The sequence below is a fragment of the Pseudorca crassidens genome, chromosome 6 (assembly GCF_039906515.1).
Source record: "Pseudorca crassidens isolate mPseCra1 chromosome 6, mPseCra1.hap1, whole genome shotgun sequence".
NCBI lineage: Eukaryota > Metazoa > Chordata > Mammalia > Artiodactyla > Delphinidae > Pseudorca > Pseudorca crassidens.
In genome coordinates this window covers 6,475,964-6,492,213 of record NC_090301.1, presented here as the reverse complement: position 1 = coordinate 6,492,213, position 16,250 = coordinate 6,475,964, and the positions used below count along the sequence as shown (strand labels likewise).

General features: G+C 47.0%; 1 protein-coding gene across 5 annotated transcripts in view; it reads left to right on the top strand.

Moving 5' to 3' along the window:
* Positions 1-16,250, top strand: part of TRPM8 (transient receptor potential cation channel subfamily M member 8) — a 139,870-nt gene that overhangs the window by 83,131 nt on the left and 40,489 nt on the right. For all 5 annotated transcript variants that reach the window (XR_010944165.1, XM_067740157.1, XM_067740159.1 and 2 more), the window contains 6 exons: positions 3,710-3,988; positions 5,541-5,636; positions 7,343-7,472; positions 9,298-9,443; positions 11,897-12,009; positions 13,406-13,622. Coding sequence is in view for 4 of the 5 variants with exons in the window: in XM_067740157.1 (XP_067596258.1) it covers positions 3,710-3,988; positions 5,541-5,636; positions 7,343-7,472; positions 9,298-9,443; positions 11,897-12,009; positions 13,406-13,622 (981 nt within the window). In the remaining variant the exon portion in view is untranslated. The remainder of the gene's footprint in view (positions 1-3,709; positions 3,989-5,540; positions 5,637-7,342; positions 7,473-9,297; positions 9,444-11,896; positions 12,010-13,405; positions 13,623-16,250) is intronic.

Here is a 16,250-nt window from a genome sequence, read left to right as displayed (position 1 = left end):
TGTCCTGTCCTGGTACATCAGTGTTGCCAAGGCTCTCTTTCCTCCTCTGTAGTAGGGGATAATAACATCGACTTAGTAGGTTGCTTGCAAAGAGATAATAAAAATAAATACACTAACGTAAGGTAACATCAATCCACCATTACCATCCAAAGTTTATAGCTCTCCCGCCATGATATGAGAGGCGATTCTCCATTAAGGTGTTGAGGTGCAGATTTCCTCCTAGGAATTGATGGACAGAAATGTGGGGAAACTAAGTGCAGGATGATTGAAAGGGGTTTATCAGAAATAACTCAACTAAAAATCCAGACAGCGGTACTCATTTTGTGCCCTGCCCCACCTTCTTAGCCAAGTTCTCATAAGAGAATTGTCAGCAGTGAGACGCGTAAGAGAAAAATAGAACAAGTTGATTAAAGACATACAATGAATATCTTAGAGTTAGAAAATCCGGACTCCCCCAGGCAAACGAGTACCTCCAATATGGAAGTTGTATGTCCAGAAAATCTGTATTTTTTTCCAGTAGAGTGACTTTTCTCACTTTGAATTTGATGAGAGTTGTAAGACTCCATTTTCCAGCAGCATCCTCTTGGGTACAACTACAGTGAGATCTGCCTTAGGAGCTCTGTTTTGTAGGAACAATTATAAACCATCACACTTGGATCTGCAAGGTGGAGGCTTCTCTGTTTTAAGCTCTTCAGTCACTGGTGGGCAGTGAAAACACTTTGAGGCCTATCGTTGTATAATCAAAGATGCAGACTTCAGTTGTCCTTACATGTGATCAATTTTAAGAATAGAATCCAAATAAAATCATGGCTTATGGGTTTTTAAATTACTCATTCCTCTAGCAAACATTATCTTTGGTTTTTGCAGTATAATGAGCCCTATCTCACATGGCAAGCCTTTAGTTAGTTGAGGGAAAACAGAACTGTTTATAAATCTAGGTAATTGATTCAGAAATGAACCCCTGTGTGTGGAATGTTCTATTTAAGTGACATCAGATGGTGCAAATAAACATAAACTCAGACATGCATTGAATAGTACATTTAATTTTATTAACTCAGCTAAAGGTAGTTGAGTGAAGGACATAATGGTTGAGAGGATGGACTCTGGAGCCAGCCCATCTGCATGACTTAACCTCTGCAAGTTCCTTAACCTTCCTCAGTTTCCTCGTACAGTGGTGAATTGGGGTCAGTTCATACTGGTTTTAGCAAGAGCTGACTGCTAAAATTTTTAGGGTTTTTTGAGTCTGTTGTTAAATACAGTCATTAAAAATCAAATACTATACTCTTAGAACTAAATAAATTTTATTAAAAACAAAGGCAATAAATAATCAAACTCGTCCCTTTCTAACTATTCTCCTACGTTTACTCTGATCTATACCCTGGAGGTTATGTCTATCGTATCTGCATTCTGGAAACACCATACTTGCTACTCTGTGTTGGGTCCCAGTTGTGCATTCAGTGATGTCACGTGGTAGCCGAAGACTGGCCCCGTTGGGAGCATTTACACTGTAGCAATCAATGGCCAAATACTACAAATCGGGGCTTATTATTTTCTTCCAGAACGCTGGTTGTAAAGTATTTACCAGCACACCGCTGCTCATTTGAAAACAGATGGTAATAATAGTGGTAGCTACCTCACTGGACTGTTACGATGATTAAATCAGATAATATTTCTGAAGTGCTTAGAACACTGGCACATATTAAGCCGTATATAAGTCTTTGTTTAAAGATAACTAAAGATCTTTGCATAACCTTCTGTAGTGCACAAAGCAGCTTCACTGTGCTGGTTCACTTGGCCATCACGCCAGCCATCACAGGGATTATCTCATTTTGCTGGTTAATAAGCCAGGGCTCCATGGGTACCACAGGAGGGCCATTCTGATGGTTTTTTGAGGGCCTGCTCCGAACTTGAATCTCCGAAGGCATCTTGACCTGTGTTATCTCATTTCATCCCCACAAGCACCTATTTTACAGACGAGCAAACTGAGGTTGAGACACAGTCTTGTTCGAGGTCGCACATAAGGTAACGGTAGAACCAAGGTTTGGAAACAAACGTGTGTCTGACTGCAAAGCTCTTCTCTTCTCCACATGCCAGTGGCTCTCAAAGGGTGGTCCCTGAACCCGGGGCAGCATGAGTAACCTGGGAACTTCTTAGCAGTGCAGGGTATCAGGGCAGCCACCTCTTTTTGTCCCTGTCCCGCCTGGAGCCACAGTGGGGGGACTCAAGGGACCCTTGGCAGGTGGCTCTGCAGACAATGTGTGATCCCGGAGAGACCAACATCAGACAGAAACAGAAACCGCTAATGCTGCCCTTGGCAGGGATATTCCCCTGAACCAGGGCTCAGACAATTAAAGTGAGGACAGTGGGCTGGGTGAGCCGCCGCGAGGCTAGTGGGGGGTGCTCAGGGCTACAGCGCCCAGGCTCCTGGAGCTGCCCCTGTTGGCTCCAACTGACGGTTCTCTGTGTTGTCAGAGCTTCTGGTATTTACTTGTGAATCTGGATTTTAATGCTGGCAATGTGGATTTTTATGAACTGTCTAATTTTTAATGTTGGCAACGGAATCAAATTGTAAGAAATAGGGCTTCCCTGGTGGCGCAGTGGTTGAGAGTCCGCCTGCTGATGCAGGGGACACGGGTTCGTACCCCGGTCCGGGAAGATCCCACGTGCTGCGGAGCGGCTGGGCCCGTGAGCCATGGCCGCTGAGCCTGCACGTCCAGAGCCTGTGCTCTGCAACAGGAGAGGCCACAGCAGTGAGAGACCCGTGTATCGCAAAAAAAAAAAAATAAATAAAAATTATAAGAAATAGTATGGAGGACCATCAGAACATATCTGAGAGCTGGTGTGGCCCATGGACCACGGGTTTGTGTCTGAAGTACACGTTAATTATCTTTATTAAGATGCTTAATAAGCTTCTATGGGATAAGGATTACCAGGAGCCCAGACAGTAGAGGTACAGATAAATAATAACCAGGTATCACTGTCAAGTGTTCCAGTGACTCATGGTTATGTAACATGACCAGGCATTTGCCTCATGGCATGGGAAGGGCAGTGGGGCAACGCCATGGCACAGAAGGAAAAGTTGGCTGGTGGTTAGGTCACAATTGGTGTCCAGTGTAGACCTCAGAGAAATGGTGTGAGCTGTACCATGAGCCCCCTGCCCCCTAATGGAGCGAGTGCTTCCTTTATGCCAGGCACTGGGATCAATTCTTGATCAACATCATCCCTTTTTTTAATGTAATTTTTTCTTTTTTAGATTTTTATTCGACGTGGACCATTTTTAAAGTCTTTATTGAATTTGTTACAATATTGTTTCTGTTTTATGTTTTTGTCTTTTGGCCATGAGGCAAGTGGGATCATATCTCCACAACCAGGAATCAAACACGCACCCCCTGTATTGGAAGGCAAAGTCTTAACCACTGGACCACCAGGGAAGTCCCTCAACATCATCCTTATGTGGGTGTCATTATCTCCACTTTACAACAGCAAGAGACCAGTTCCCATCCAAGCTCACATCTGGCTGATTTCAAAGATTCCACCTTGCTTCTTCCCCCATCTCGATGTTTGAGCTGTAATCTAATATTGTGTTACAACTGAAAAGATAAATTTTATTTACCTCATGGTTGAAAATGCGATGTGTCTGAGAAAGAAGGTGCCTTGTCTTCTTGATTGGATTTAGGCTGTGCGTTCTCTCTCTGCTCTTTCTCCTCAGTCTGCTGACCTTCAGGAAGTCATGTTTATGGCTCTCATAAAGGACAGACCCAAGTTTGTCCGCCTCTTTCTGGAGAATGGCTTGAACCTGCAGAAGTTCCTCACCAATGACGTCCTCACCGAGCTCTTCTCCAATCACTTCAGCACCCTGGTGTATCGGAACCTGCAGATTGCCAAGAATTCCTATAATGACACCCTCCTCACGTTCATCTGGAAACTGGTTGCTAACTTCCGAAGAGGCTTCCGGAAGGAAGACAGGAATAGCAGGGATGAGATAGACGTAGAGTTCCATGTGTGTACTGTCACAGCTGTCTGCTTGAATTCTTTGCTCTCTTGAGTCTTCCCTCAAAAAATCTCTCTACTTCCATCTTTCCTACTCCCTACCTCATTGCTGTCATGTAGTTCACATGTTGGGGTTGTTATTTTTTCCTACTGCCTTTATTTAAGCTAGCGAGTCCTAGCGAGGTAACAAGTGGTGCATTTTCTTGCTTTATTCTTTGTGCTATCTTTACAACTAGTTATTGCAGTATTTCCTAATTGCAAAGCTTGGTGTGACACACTTTCTGAAGGCATCTAGCAGGGAACAGGGAAAAAGGACTGGCTGCCTGACCACGTCTTAGCCTTTTGGACATGATCTGCCTAAAATAGTTCTCTGCTACCTATGCAAAGAAAAGGAGAACTGCCGAGTTTCCTTTTGTGAATAAAAGGGGCAGTGAATCTTTGTAAAGAGATAGTCCAGGTTTCCATTTGAGAAGGTGTTGTGGATGTACCACTTATATTCTCTCAAGATTTCCTATTTTAAGCACAGGCAGGCCCAGTTTCTAGCACCTGCAACTCTTTGCTGAAGGTCTGCTCTGGTCAGAGCCCAGTGACTGCCAGAAGTTGGTGTATAAATACCTCAGCAACCCCCCTGCTCAGAGGAGATAATTCTGAGACCTGTGTCCTACACTGGCTCCAAGGGTTGCCTAGTGGGATTAATCTCTGGTTATTTACCATGACAACTTGTTGGTCTTTTCTTTTCCAATCTCATTTCCTCAATTTCCTAGTGGTTTTCCTGGAATCTTGTCCAAAATAAACTACCTGTCTCAAATGCTTGATCGCTTCTGGGAAAACTCAAACTAGGTCAGGATCTTTGATAGTTTTAGAATTTTATTACATGTGTGTTGCAAAAATCTAAATGAGCTAGGTGTTTGAAGGAATTGGAAATGTTTAAAAAGCTGTTTGATGCTATTTATGTTAAAACTCTCCACAGTATCCATAACTATGCCAGAAACATTTTGGATATTGGTAAAACCTTAGGGAAGATTAAAAGGAATATATACATAGAGTTCTGTTTGAAAAGGTTCCCTTGGAAGATACGGGAGGCTGAATGGGAGCTGGGATTCTTAGCTGATGTATTAGGAATTGTAACTTTGAATAACGCTCCAAAGAAATAACTTCAGTTTTCCATTGTGATAATTGAACTTCAACTATTGGAAAGTTAGAATTTAGTTAGGACGATTTTTCTAGATGAGAAAGAGATTTCTATGATGAGAAGAACTTCTCTTCAGCCTGTCAGAAGTCATTCAGTTTTTAAATTGCCGTCAGCCCATTTTTTCACCCTTTATACCTTTCCATCTACTTGTACGTTGTCTTTTATGATAGATCAGAGATTCTGTTGAAACTCACATCACGGTTCTGTGAGAATGGATTCAGACGCCAAGTTACAGAGCGCTTCAAACATGGGGCGCTCTCCTAGGGCCTCCTGACCCTGTTTTCATTCTTACACTAGTGTGTCTGCCAAAGTGATGCTCCGTCTGCATGTGCTGACCCCCTGCTCTCATCCCTCCCAGGACGTGTCTCCTATTACTCGGCACCCCCTGCAGGCACTCTTCATCTGGGCCATTCTTCAGAACAAGAAGGAACTTTCCAAAGCCATCTGGGAGCAGGTAAATGTCCAAGTCTGTGGCAGGTGTATGCTTGGTGGTGGTCGTTCTGACCCTTTCAAACCTCACATACCTAATCTAAAGCGTCTTCAGTAAAAGGGAATATTTGATGTCAGTAGATATGGTTGTGCCTGTTTCCATGTGAACAGGGGTGTGTTTGGGAGGGGAGGTCCCTGGAAAGTTCTGGGCTTGGTGGGTAATCCAGGAGGCACCTGCTTCTTAGGTTTGTGTGGATGTGTGATTGTCTTCCAAGTGGAGGAGGTTTTAAAGTTTAATTTAAAATTAATTTCTAACTTTCTTGCATTATAGGCAGGAAGTAGGGCCTGTACAAAGCCTGCTTTAGGAAATGACTGAGACTTTTCTTTGTGATTCCACACATAATAATTTTTATAAATGATTTATGAACAATTGAAAAGAAGCTGCATTCTCTGTTTTTAGAGCCTAAGATTAGGTATTGAATATCGATTCACACACACACTCTCACTAACTATAATTGTCAGTCCTCGTGTCCTTGACCAATTTCCCCCTCTGAGCTGTTACAGCATGATGGTGGGTCATCAAGCTTCCCATTGCCACGTCTGACTATCAGCTTCTCCTGCATTTGTCTTGTTTTTCTTATTGGAGTATAATTGCTTTACAATGTTGTGTTAGTTTCTGCTGTACAATGAAGTGAATCAGCTATATGCATACCTGTATCCTCTCCCTCTTAGACCTCCCCCCCACCTTCCCCGCCTTCCCCCCCATTAGGTCATCACAGAGCACTGAGCTGAGCTCCCAGTGCTATACAGCAGGTTCCCACTAGCCATCTGTTTTACACATGGTAGTGTATTTATGTCAAACCTAGTCTCCCAATTTGTCCCACCCTCCCGTCCCACCCCTGTGTCCACATGTCTGTTCTCTATGTCTGTGTCCCTATTCCTGCCCTACAAATAGGTTCATCTGTACCATTTTTTCTAGATTCCACGTATATGCATGTACAATATTTGTTTTTTTCTTTCTGGCTTACATCACTCTGTATGACCGACTCTATAGGTCCATCCACATCTCTACAAGTGATCCAGTTTTGTTCCTTTTTATGGCTGAGTAATATTCCATTGTATATATGTACCATATCTTCTTTATCCATTCATCTATCATTGGACATTTAGGTTGTTTCCATGTCCTGGCTATTGTAAATAGTGCTGCAATGAACATTGGGGTACATGTATCCTTTTGAATTATGGTTTTCTCAGGGTATATGCCCAGTAGCAGGATTGCTGTGTCATATGGTAGTTCTATTTTTAGTTTGTTAAGGAACCTCCATACTGTTCTCCATAGTGACTGTATCAATTTACATTCCTACCAACAGTGCAGGAGGGTTCCCTTTTCTCCACACCCTCTCCAGCATTTATGATTTGTAGATTTTTTGGAGATGGCCATTCTGACTGGTGTGAGGTGATACCTCATTGTAGTTTTGATTTGCATTTTTCTAATAATTAGTGATGCATTTATCTTGATTCTTTTTTGTATGTTAATTCCATGTTCAAGACTGTGAGTATATTCAGGTTCAAGACTTGGTGCACATTGCAAATTTTACTGGGAATCATTATGAACAGTTCAGATTTTTACCACTTCCTGCTTTTGCCATCAATCTGTGCTTGCCTGACTTTGATGTTGACTCGACTGCAAGGGCTTACGAATTAACTGTGACATTCTCACCCCTCTGGAAGACCAGGGGCTGTACTCTGGCAGCCCTGGGAGCCAGCAAGCTTCTGAAGACTCTGGCCAAGGTGAAGAACGACATCAATGCTGCAGGGGAGTCCGAGGAATTGGCAAACGAGTACGAGACCCGAGCAGTGGGTAAGCCTCTGGGAACGGGAGCCGTGGCCGGCACAGCCACACCGCGTGGCATTTACTGACTTTTCCAAGAATGAAGGTGGTGAAATATAGGCTCTCTCATCCTACAGCTGCCCAGGGCCACACCCAGGCCAGGTCTAAGTAACTCAGCACCATAGGGAAGCCTTGGGGTGTTTTGTTTTGGGGATGCTATTCAGAAACCTTGACACGTGTGAGGTTTCACCTGATGTGCAAGCTAGCAGGTTAGCCTGCCAGCTTCCTATACATATACTGACAGAGGACCCCAGACCCCTGGGTTAGGGACACAGATGGTTTACTACTAATGGCAAAGGCAGCAGCCAGAGTGGCATCTTGGGTTGGTCCCCATGCCTCGATTCCCCACGAGGTCACGTGAATAAGGGCTGGTGTTGGTGGTCCCACATCTCCACAAACTTAGGAGGCTCAGAGCTTCTATAACCCAAGGCAACAGGCGAGCTGCCCAGCTCCCCTCCAGGGCGATGTTTCTCATTGCCTGGAACAGAAGAGGGCAGAGGCCCCGCTGAGTGTGACACTCCTGAAACATCTGTCCTCTGTTCGCTGTTCACCTGCCCTTGACACGGCTTGCCATCGCCCCTGCTCAGAGGGCCCGGACCCCGCGGGACTGTGAGAAATCCAGGACCAGTTGCCTCGCAGCAACAGAGAATTTTAGGCCGGCTCAGTTTTCTTCTTTCCACTGGGGAGTTTTCAGTTTGCAAGGTGGCACATTGCACAATGCAGGCGTGTTTGTCTGCTGTCTGATCTAACGAAGAAATGTTCATGCGCTTAGCCTCTCCGTGTTGGGAAAAGGTGTCTGATTATTTCTTCTACTATATTAAAAATTTCAAGGTATTACATTGTTTTTGGACTGACTTCAGCTGGGCAATGGCTCCGAGCATTTCGACTTTTAAAGGATTTTCTCTGAGGAGCTACACACCAATCTGTTTGTCATAAGGTCTCAAAATATAAGCACACCCTCAATGCAGTAGGCCAGTGTTGCTGGGGTTTTTTTAAGTGTTTTTTTTTAAATTTTTATTTATTTTATTTTTGGCTGCGTTGGGTCTTCGTTGCTGTGCGTGGGCTTTCTCTAGTTGCGGCGAGCGGGGGCTACACTTCGTTGCGGTGTGTGGGCTTCTCATTGCGGTGGCTTCTCTTGCTGTGGAGCACAGGCTCTAGGCACGCGGGCTCAGTAGTTGTAGCACATGAGCTTCAGTAGTTGTGGCTCATGGGCTCTAGGCGTGCAGGCTCAGTAATTGTGACACACAGGCCTAGTTGCTCCGCGGCATGTGGGATCTTCCCGGACCAGGGCTCAAATCCTTGTCCTCTGCACTGGCAGGAGGCTTCTTAACCACTGCGCCACCAGGGAAGCCCTGGGCCAGTGATTTTTATTACGTCATTTTGGCTTTTTTTTTTTTTTGCACTGTGCCTTAACCGCAAAGAACCTCACCAAAAAAGCACAGAGGCAAATGAGATGGAGGGGGGCTCAGGGTCTGAATCCCCTCCCCAGTGGCTGAACCCCACCAGAGAGGGCATTCCCCATGTTCACTGCAGCTCAATTCAGTGGGCATTTCTGGACACCTGCTGCCAGGAGGCGCTGTGCTGTATGCGGGGTGCCCAAAGAAGGTCCCTTTGTTCAGTAGAGAATTATATTGTACTGGTGTTCTCTTTGCCTTTTATAATCCAGGATGCTCACAGCCAGGCTTTCATGGAAGTCAGGGCTTGGCTGGTGGGCCAGGGTTGGGGGGGGGGAAAGTTCGGTGTATTGGCCAGCCCTGCCTCCCGTTTCCCTCTCTCTGGGGACAATGTCACTTAGAGCTGTTCACGGAGTGTTACAGCAGCGACGAAGACTTGGCAGAACAGCTCCTGGTCTATTCCTGTGAAGCCTGGGGCGGAAGCAGCTGTTTGGAGCTGGCGGTGGAGGCCACGGACCAGCATTTCATCGCTCAGCCCGGGGTCCAGGTAAAGAACACGCAGTCACCAAACATCATGCCCAGAAATGGGCCTTTCCATCAGCTGGGTCTCTGGATCCAGTGTATCTCTAACTAGGTGTAGGGATGGGCCAGGTTACATGAACTCTCTGAGCCTTAGTTTCCTTATCTGTAAAGTGGGCATAATAGGGGGTAAAGGAAGGGTTGCTGTGAGGATTCAATGAGATAATATGTGAGTGGGGCCAGCCCTTCATGGTAGCTGTTACTCTTAGAACTATTACTAGTAGTAATGGCAGCAGAGAAACTAGTATGAAGTGGGTTCAGCCAGTGTAGACGTTTCCTGCCCCAAATTACATTAACAGCAGTTTTGCACCTGGTATCTCAGGTTTCGGAGGGGAGATTTTTTTCCACCCGCCATCCCAGCTGGAGGGGTCTGGTGTGAAGGGGAAGAAGATGGGGGAGAGATGGAAGGACTGACACGCGTCTGCGTAGCCCTGGTACACGCGACCACGCTTCATCTTCACAGCACGTGTGCGGGTCGACATCATCCCATTTTACTGAGGAGGACTCAGGAGCTCGGAGAGGTTCTGGAACGTTCCCCAGGTTGCTAGGAAGTGGCAGGGCTGGGTTTTGATCCCATGATGATTGCCCGTCTTACGGACCTCCCATTATTCCATGCAGCCAATAACTGGCACAGTGTTTACAAAAGAATCCGTTTGCTACTGCAGCCAAGTGGATTCAGTGAGTGTGGTCATGGATGACAAGGGACACACAGGGAGCCTTGCTGTTGTTCTGGTGTAGCCTCTGTGTCGTAGTGGGCTGGAGGGAGGCCAGTGCTGGGGTCAGGGTTGCCTGGGAGACCCGGCCGGCTGCCACGGCTGCCTCGCTCTGCTCATGGCTCTGCTCACAGCTTCTTAGCCCCCAGACCCCTTCTTGCAGGTGTCCCAGAGCTTTGGGGAGGTTGACTCATGCTCCCGTCCAAGTTCACCAGGCCCGACGGTTTCCGCCAGATGCCGGTTCAGCGATGTTTATGGAAAGTCTCCCTGCCCGGCCCGTGGGACCAGGGAGTGTGGTTGCTCTGGGCAGGCTGACGTGTGGGGTCAGATGTCGCTGGTGGCCATGGAAGCCGAGCTAGTGCGGGAGCTTTCTGTGACCGAGGGCCTCGTGGTGCCGCTCGGCGATGGCCTGGTGGGCTCATCACCCTGGAAGGGTCGGGACCTTACTTGTCTCGGTGTGCCCCGCAGAAGCAGACCGCCAGACAAGGATTTGACTGCACGTAGTTTATGCTGGACGTGAGTCCAGGCGGTGCGTGAGGGGAGTGGAGGCCGAGAGGCTGGGAAGGGAAGGGAAGGAAGCAGACACAGGTATGCTAAGGAGAAGGTGCCTTCTGGGGGCTTCTGGGAGCTTCATGCCGCCTGCCCCAGTGGTGCCATCCGAGCACCTACCCACCAACTGCAGTTTGCGGTTCCCTGGGGGCTGCCCCTCAAGAGCCAACTACACGCCCGGCCCCAGAAGCCCAGGCAGAGCGGGGCAGTGCTCTCAGGAGGAGCCGTCCTCTCCTGGAGGGATGTGCCGGGGTATGGATGGGGCCCCCGGGTCCCAGCCCTCCAGACAGTGCTGGGAAGGCCTCCGGTCCCCCCTGCTCTGCCACGGAGACACACCAGTCCCTTCTGATTGGCATGATATTTTTGTTCTTGTGGGGGTTTTTTTTGGCCGTGCTGTGCAGCTTGTGGGATCCTAGTTCCCTGACCAAGGATCGAACCCAGGCCCTTGGTAGTGAAAGTGTGGAGTCCTAACCACCAGATCACCAGGAAATACCCAATACGATCTTTTCTGAGAGCCGCGGGGTCCATCCGTGTGACCCAGCCTATGCCCACCCCTTCTGTGTTGACTTTCAGTGCTGTTGTCAGAGACAAAACGAATTTCTAATTCCTGCCTTTGTGGGAGGCCCTGTTCCACCTTTCAGGGGCTGATACGTTCTGGGGAAAGCTTTTCCATGCCTTTTTAGCTCAAATGGGTGTTGAGACACCAGTGGTCTCTCTCTTGCCGACTTCCTTTCAGTGTCCTGACAGGTGTCACCTATCTGCCTCCAGAAATGAATCCTTGGGGCCCCGCAGGTAGCACTGGATGTCGTGTGAATTTGTGATCTTTCAGGGAAAAGGAGCTACAGAGGTGCTTGTTTAAACGTACACAGTAAGAATTTGAGTTGGTTAAAATTCATAGGTTTAGTGAATTTGGACTCATACAACCTCTGTTTTAAAGTTCACAGAACCCAACATAGAAAAGGATTGAAAATCAAACAGAATTTTATATGGTTGAATCATAGCCCCTTAAAATCCAGGTAACTAATATAAAAGAATAAAGATCTCAATTCAGAGAGTTATTTATTTGGAGAGGTTTGAGGGCTGGGAAGAAAGGTCGCACACCATCCAGCATGTCATTGCATTAATAAGGACCTGTGTCCTTTGTCTCTGTTTCCTGTAGAATTTTCTTTCCAAGCAATGGTACGGAGAGATTTCCCGAGACACCAAGAACTGGAAGATTATCCTGTGTCTGTTTATTATACCCTTGGTGGGCTGTGGCTTTGTATCATTTAGGTATGAAACCAAGGCACATACTCTTGTGTGAGTGTGTGTATACATACATCTGTGTGTATACAAGCATCTGTGTGTGTGTACATGCATCTATGTGTGTACATGTATCTGTGTGTGTACAAGCATCTGTGAGTGTGTACAAGCATCTGTGTGTGTACATGCATCTGTGTGTGTGTACAAGCATCTGTGTGTGTGTACATGCATCTGTGTGTGTACAAGCATCTGTGTGTGTACATGCATCTGTGTGTGTACAAGCATCTGTGTGTGTACATGCATCTGTGTGTGTACATGTATCTGTGTGTGTGTATAAGCATCCGTGTGTGTACATCTGTGTGTGTACAAGCATCTGTGTGTGTGTACATGCATCTGTGTGTGTGTACATGTATCTGTGTGTGTGTACAAGCATCTGTGTGTATGTACATGCCTCTGTGTGTGTACATGCATCTGTGTGTGTGTACAAGCATCTGTGTGTGTGTACATGCATCTGTGTGCGTGTACATGTATCTGTGTGTGTGTACATGCATCTGTGAGTGTGTACAAGCATCTGTGTGTGTGTACAAGCATCTGTGTGTGTACAGGCATCTGTGTGTGTGTACATGCATCTGTGTGTGTACATGCATCTGTGTGTGTGTACATGCATCTGTGTGTGTACAAGCATCTGTGTGTGTGTACATGTATCTGTGTGTGTGTACATGCATCTGTGAGTGTGTACAAGCATCTGTGTGTGTACATGCATCTGTGTGTGTACATGCATCTGTGTGTGTGTACATGCATCTGTGTGTGTACAAGCATCTGTGTGTGTGTACATGTATCTGTGTGTGTGTACATGTATCTGTGTGTGTGTACAAGCATCTGTGTGTGTGTACATGCATCTGTGTGTGTACATGCATCTGTGTGTGTGTACATGCATCTGTGTGTGTACATGTATCTGTGTGCATGTATCTGTGTGTGTACAAGCATCTGTGTGTGTTTACAAGCATCTGTGAGTGTGTACAAGCATCTGTGTGTGTACATGCATCTGTGTGTGTACATGCATCTGTGTGTGTGTACAAGCATCTGTGTGTGTGTGCTCTTGTGCAAAGGATCACAAGCCCTGGAAATCACAATGTTCACTCTAGTCCCTGCACTTTAGGCCTGGGATCTCCGTGGGTTTCCCCCAGGTTTGATTTCAAAGAGGTAGAAGTGGGCTCCTGTCTTCAATATCTGAGGCAGAATTTGGATCTATTAAGCATGAAATGCCGAGGCTGAATTTTGGCTGGGTCAAACTTAGAGCCCAATTTGGACACCACCTGTCCCTGGCCCAGCTGTGGGTCTATGTTCATCGGTGTTCAGAGGAGAGGTGTAGCCCGTGCAGTGATGTTGGCCAGGATGGTGACAGTGCTATCCCTCCTCGGTCCAGGAAGAAGCCCCTCGACAAGCACAGGAAGCTCCTGTGGTACTACGTGGCCTTCTTCACCTCCCCGTTTGTGGTCTTCTCCTGGAACGTGGTCTTCTATATCGCCTTCCTCCTGCTCTTTGCCTACGTGCTGCTCATGGATTTCCACCCTGTGCCGCAACCCCCGGAGCTGGTCCTCTATGCACTGGTCTTTGTCCTGTTCTGTGATGAAGTGAGACAGGTAGGTCAGCCCCGACGTGGGGCCCCCCCTCCTTTCCTCAGTGAGCGGCATCTTCCTAATGCCAAAGGGGAGCAGAAGTTGCTCCTCAAGTTCCAAAGTCATTATTTCCCCCAAATAGATGTTCTCATTTGGTGGCCACCCATGAACATGAAGACGCTCTTCCATGAGATCTCCTAGCCCCAAGCCCAAGCTTTGCTCTCTAATTAATGTTAATTGGTGGAGATGAATTACTCGGGAATGTGTTCAAAGAGCAGGTTGACCTTGGACTTTTAAACCCACTCCCATCATCAGGAGCCATTTGTGATCCTGTCATTACTGTCACTGGGGTAGGCAGCACCATGAGTGGCAGAGGAATAGGAAGGACTTTCCAGCTAAGAGCATCTCAATGCCCAGCATGTCAGATTGACAATGTCGGAAATTCATATTCGTCCTTGTGAATTTCAGGGAGTTCATGTCATTTATTCATGGTGTTTTCTCTAGTTTCTTGGGATCTGCATTGTTTGGCATCCTCTTCCCACCCTTAATCTGAACTTAGCCCAGGCCTGGCACGTAGCAGGTGCTCAGTTAATAATTGTTGAATGAATAAATGTTGATGGTGGAGGTCAGTGCTGTCCCTAAACCATCATGAAAAGTCATCCCAGAAAATCCTTTTAAGATGGTAGTTTACAAAATATTTGAGAACTGCTGTTGCTGTCACTCTTGTCCCATATGAGCCCAAACCGAAAAACATATCCATTCAACACGTATGGCCTAGGTGCTCACAGTGTACAAGGTACTGTGCCAAGTGATACCAGATATTTGGAGGGGCAAAGGATGCTGTTCTGGACCCCACAGAGTTGCTGCCTGGAATAGGATTCCTAAATTGTTTTGACTATCATGCTAACTCTAATAGATTCTTTTTTTTTTTTTGGTGGCTTCTAGGAGCCCTGGGTTGAGAAAGATTCTGAGCCTCTATTTTCAGCAGGAGAACATCTTAATGAATTAGAAGTGTCTGCCATGGGCACAAGGGGTGGCAGGAGTCCTGGTACCAGTGCCCTGGATCTGCCTTTGCTTGCCTAGTAGGTGGGAGGTGCAGACGCAGGCTGGAGATGGAGTACAGGTAGAGGTGTGTTGAGCATGCAAGATTATCAGGCTTTCTGTCTACCAGCAAATCTCCCCCAGGACCTGGTCCTGCTGACGTGCAGAGGGTTTCTGTGACTTCAGATCAGCCTCATGGGTGCCCCAGGCATTGGCTCAAGTGGTCACAGTTCAGTCCAGGGCACTTCTGTATTAGCTCGCTAGGGCTAGGGCTAGGGCTGCCATGATGAAGCACCACCAGCTGGGCGGCTTAAACAACACAAGTTCATCATCTCATTGTTCTGAAAGCCAGAAGTCTGAGATCAAGCTGTGGGCAAGGTTGGTTCCTTCTGAGAATGTGAGGGAGAACCTGTTCCAGGCCTGTCCCCAGTTTCTGGAGATTTGCTGGCCCTCTCTGCTGTCCCTTGGCTGTAGATGCATTGCTCAATCCCTGACCTCATGCTCACACCATATTCTCCCTGTGTGCATGTCTCTGTCCAAATCTCCCCTTGTCATAAGGACACTAATCACATTGGATCAGGGGCCCATCCTGCTCCAGTATGACCTCATCTTAACTAATTACATCTGCAAGGACCCTACTTCCAAACAAGATCACATCCTGATGTGCTGGGGGGTAGGACTTCAATGTATGAATCTGGAGGGGATGCAATTCAACCCACAGCCCCTTCCATATAGTCTCAGGGACCTTCTTTTACTTGCTAGTTCTCTCTCTTTTTTTTGGACTTCTGTGTATCAGCAGTCAGGGTGTGAAAATATCCTCCTGGAGAGAAGCAGAGAAAGGTGGAAGGAGAGTCAGCATTTAAAACGGGAATGGGCCCTGGCCATTGTGAGAAAGTTAACCAAGAGCTTTTAAATTAGGAAGCTCCCGAGTTACGTTGTCATGGGAGCTGGCGCTGCATGGGGTCGCACGTGTTCCCTCCTAGACCAGTCGGGTGCTGGGGCCCTGACTCCCTTCCTTTGCTGTGCTCCCGGGCGTGGTTGACCACCTTTCAAAGGCACATGAAAGAGAAAGTTTGGCTTTTGCAGAGGAAGAGGATGAAAGGGTGAGTTTGGAGGGGTTTGTCTGACTGCGGGGGGAAAGCCTTGCGTCTCCTCCTGTTTGAGAGACCAGCAGACCTCTCATCCTCTGTGGACGGGGAGGCCCAGTGGGGCAAATAAGTCATAAGCACAAATAAATGGAGAGAGAGAGAGAGAGAGAGAGAGAGAAACCAGCAGGAACTGCAAATAACATGGTAGTAACTTACTTAATTTCTTTGACCTTCTGGTTCCCCATCCTTAAATGGGCATGTTTCCTACTGCAAGTGGTTATATTTTTCAGCTTATTGAGATATTATTGACATACAGCACTGTATACTTTCAAGGTATACAGCATAATGACTTGACCTACATATAACCATGAAGTTACCGAGGGGAGCAAGAGGACGGGGTGTCCTACCTGCAAGCCTTGCCCCTCTCGTCCGGCACCAGCTTCACTGGGGCGTTCCAGCTCCTCACACATACTCTGCTCTTGCCCAGAATTGGGTGGCATGGAAATGACTTCACGCAGATGTT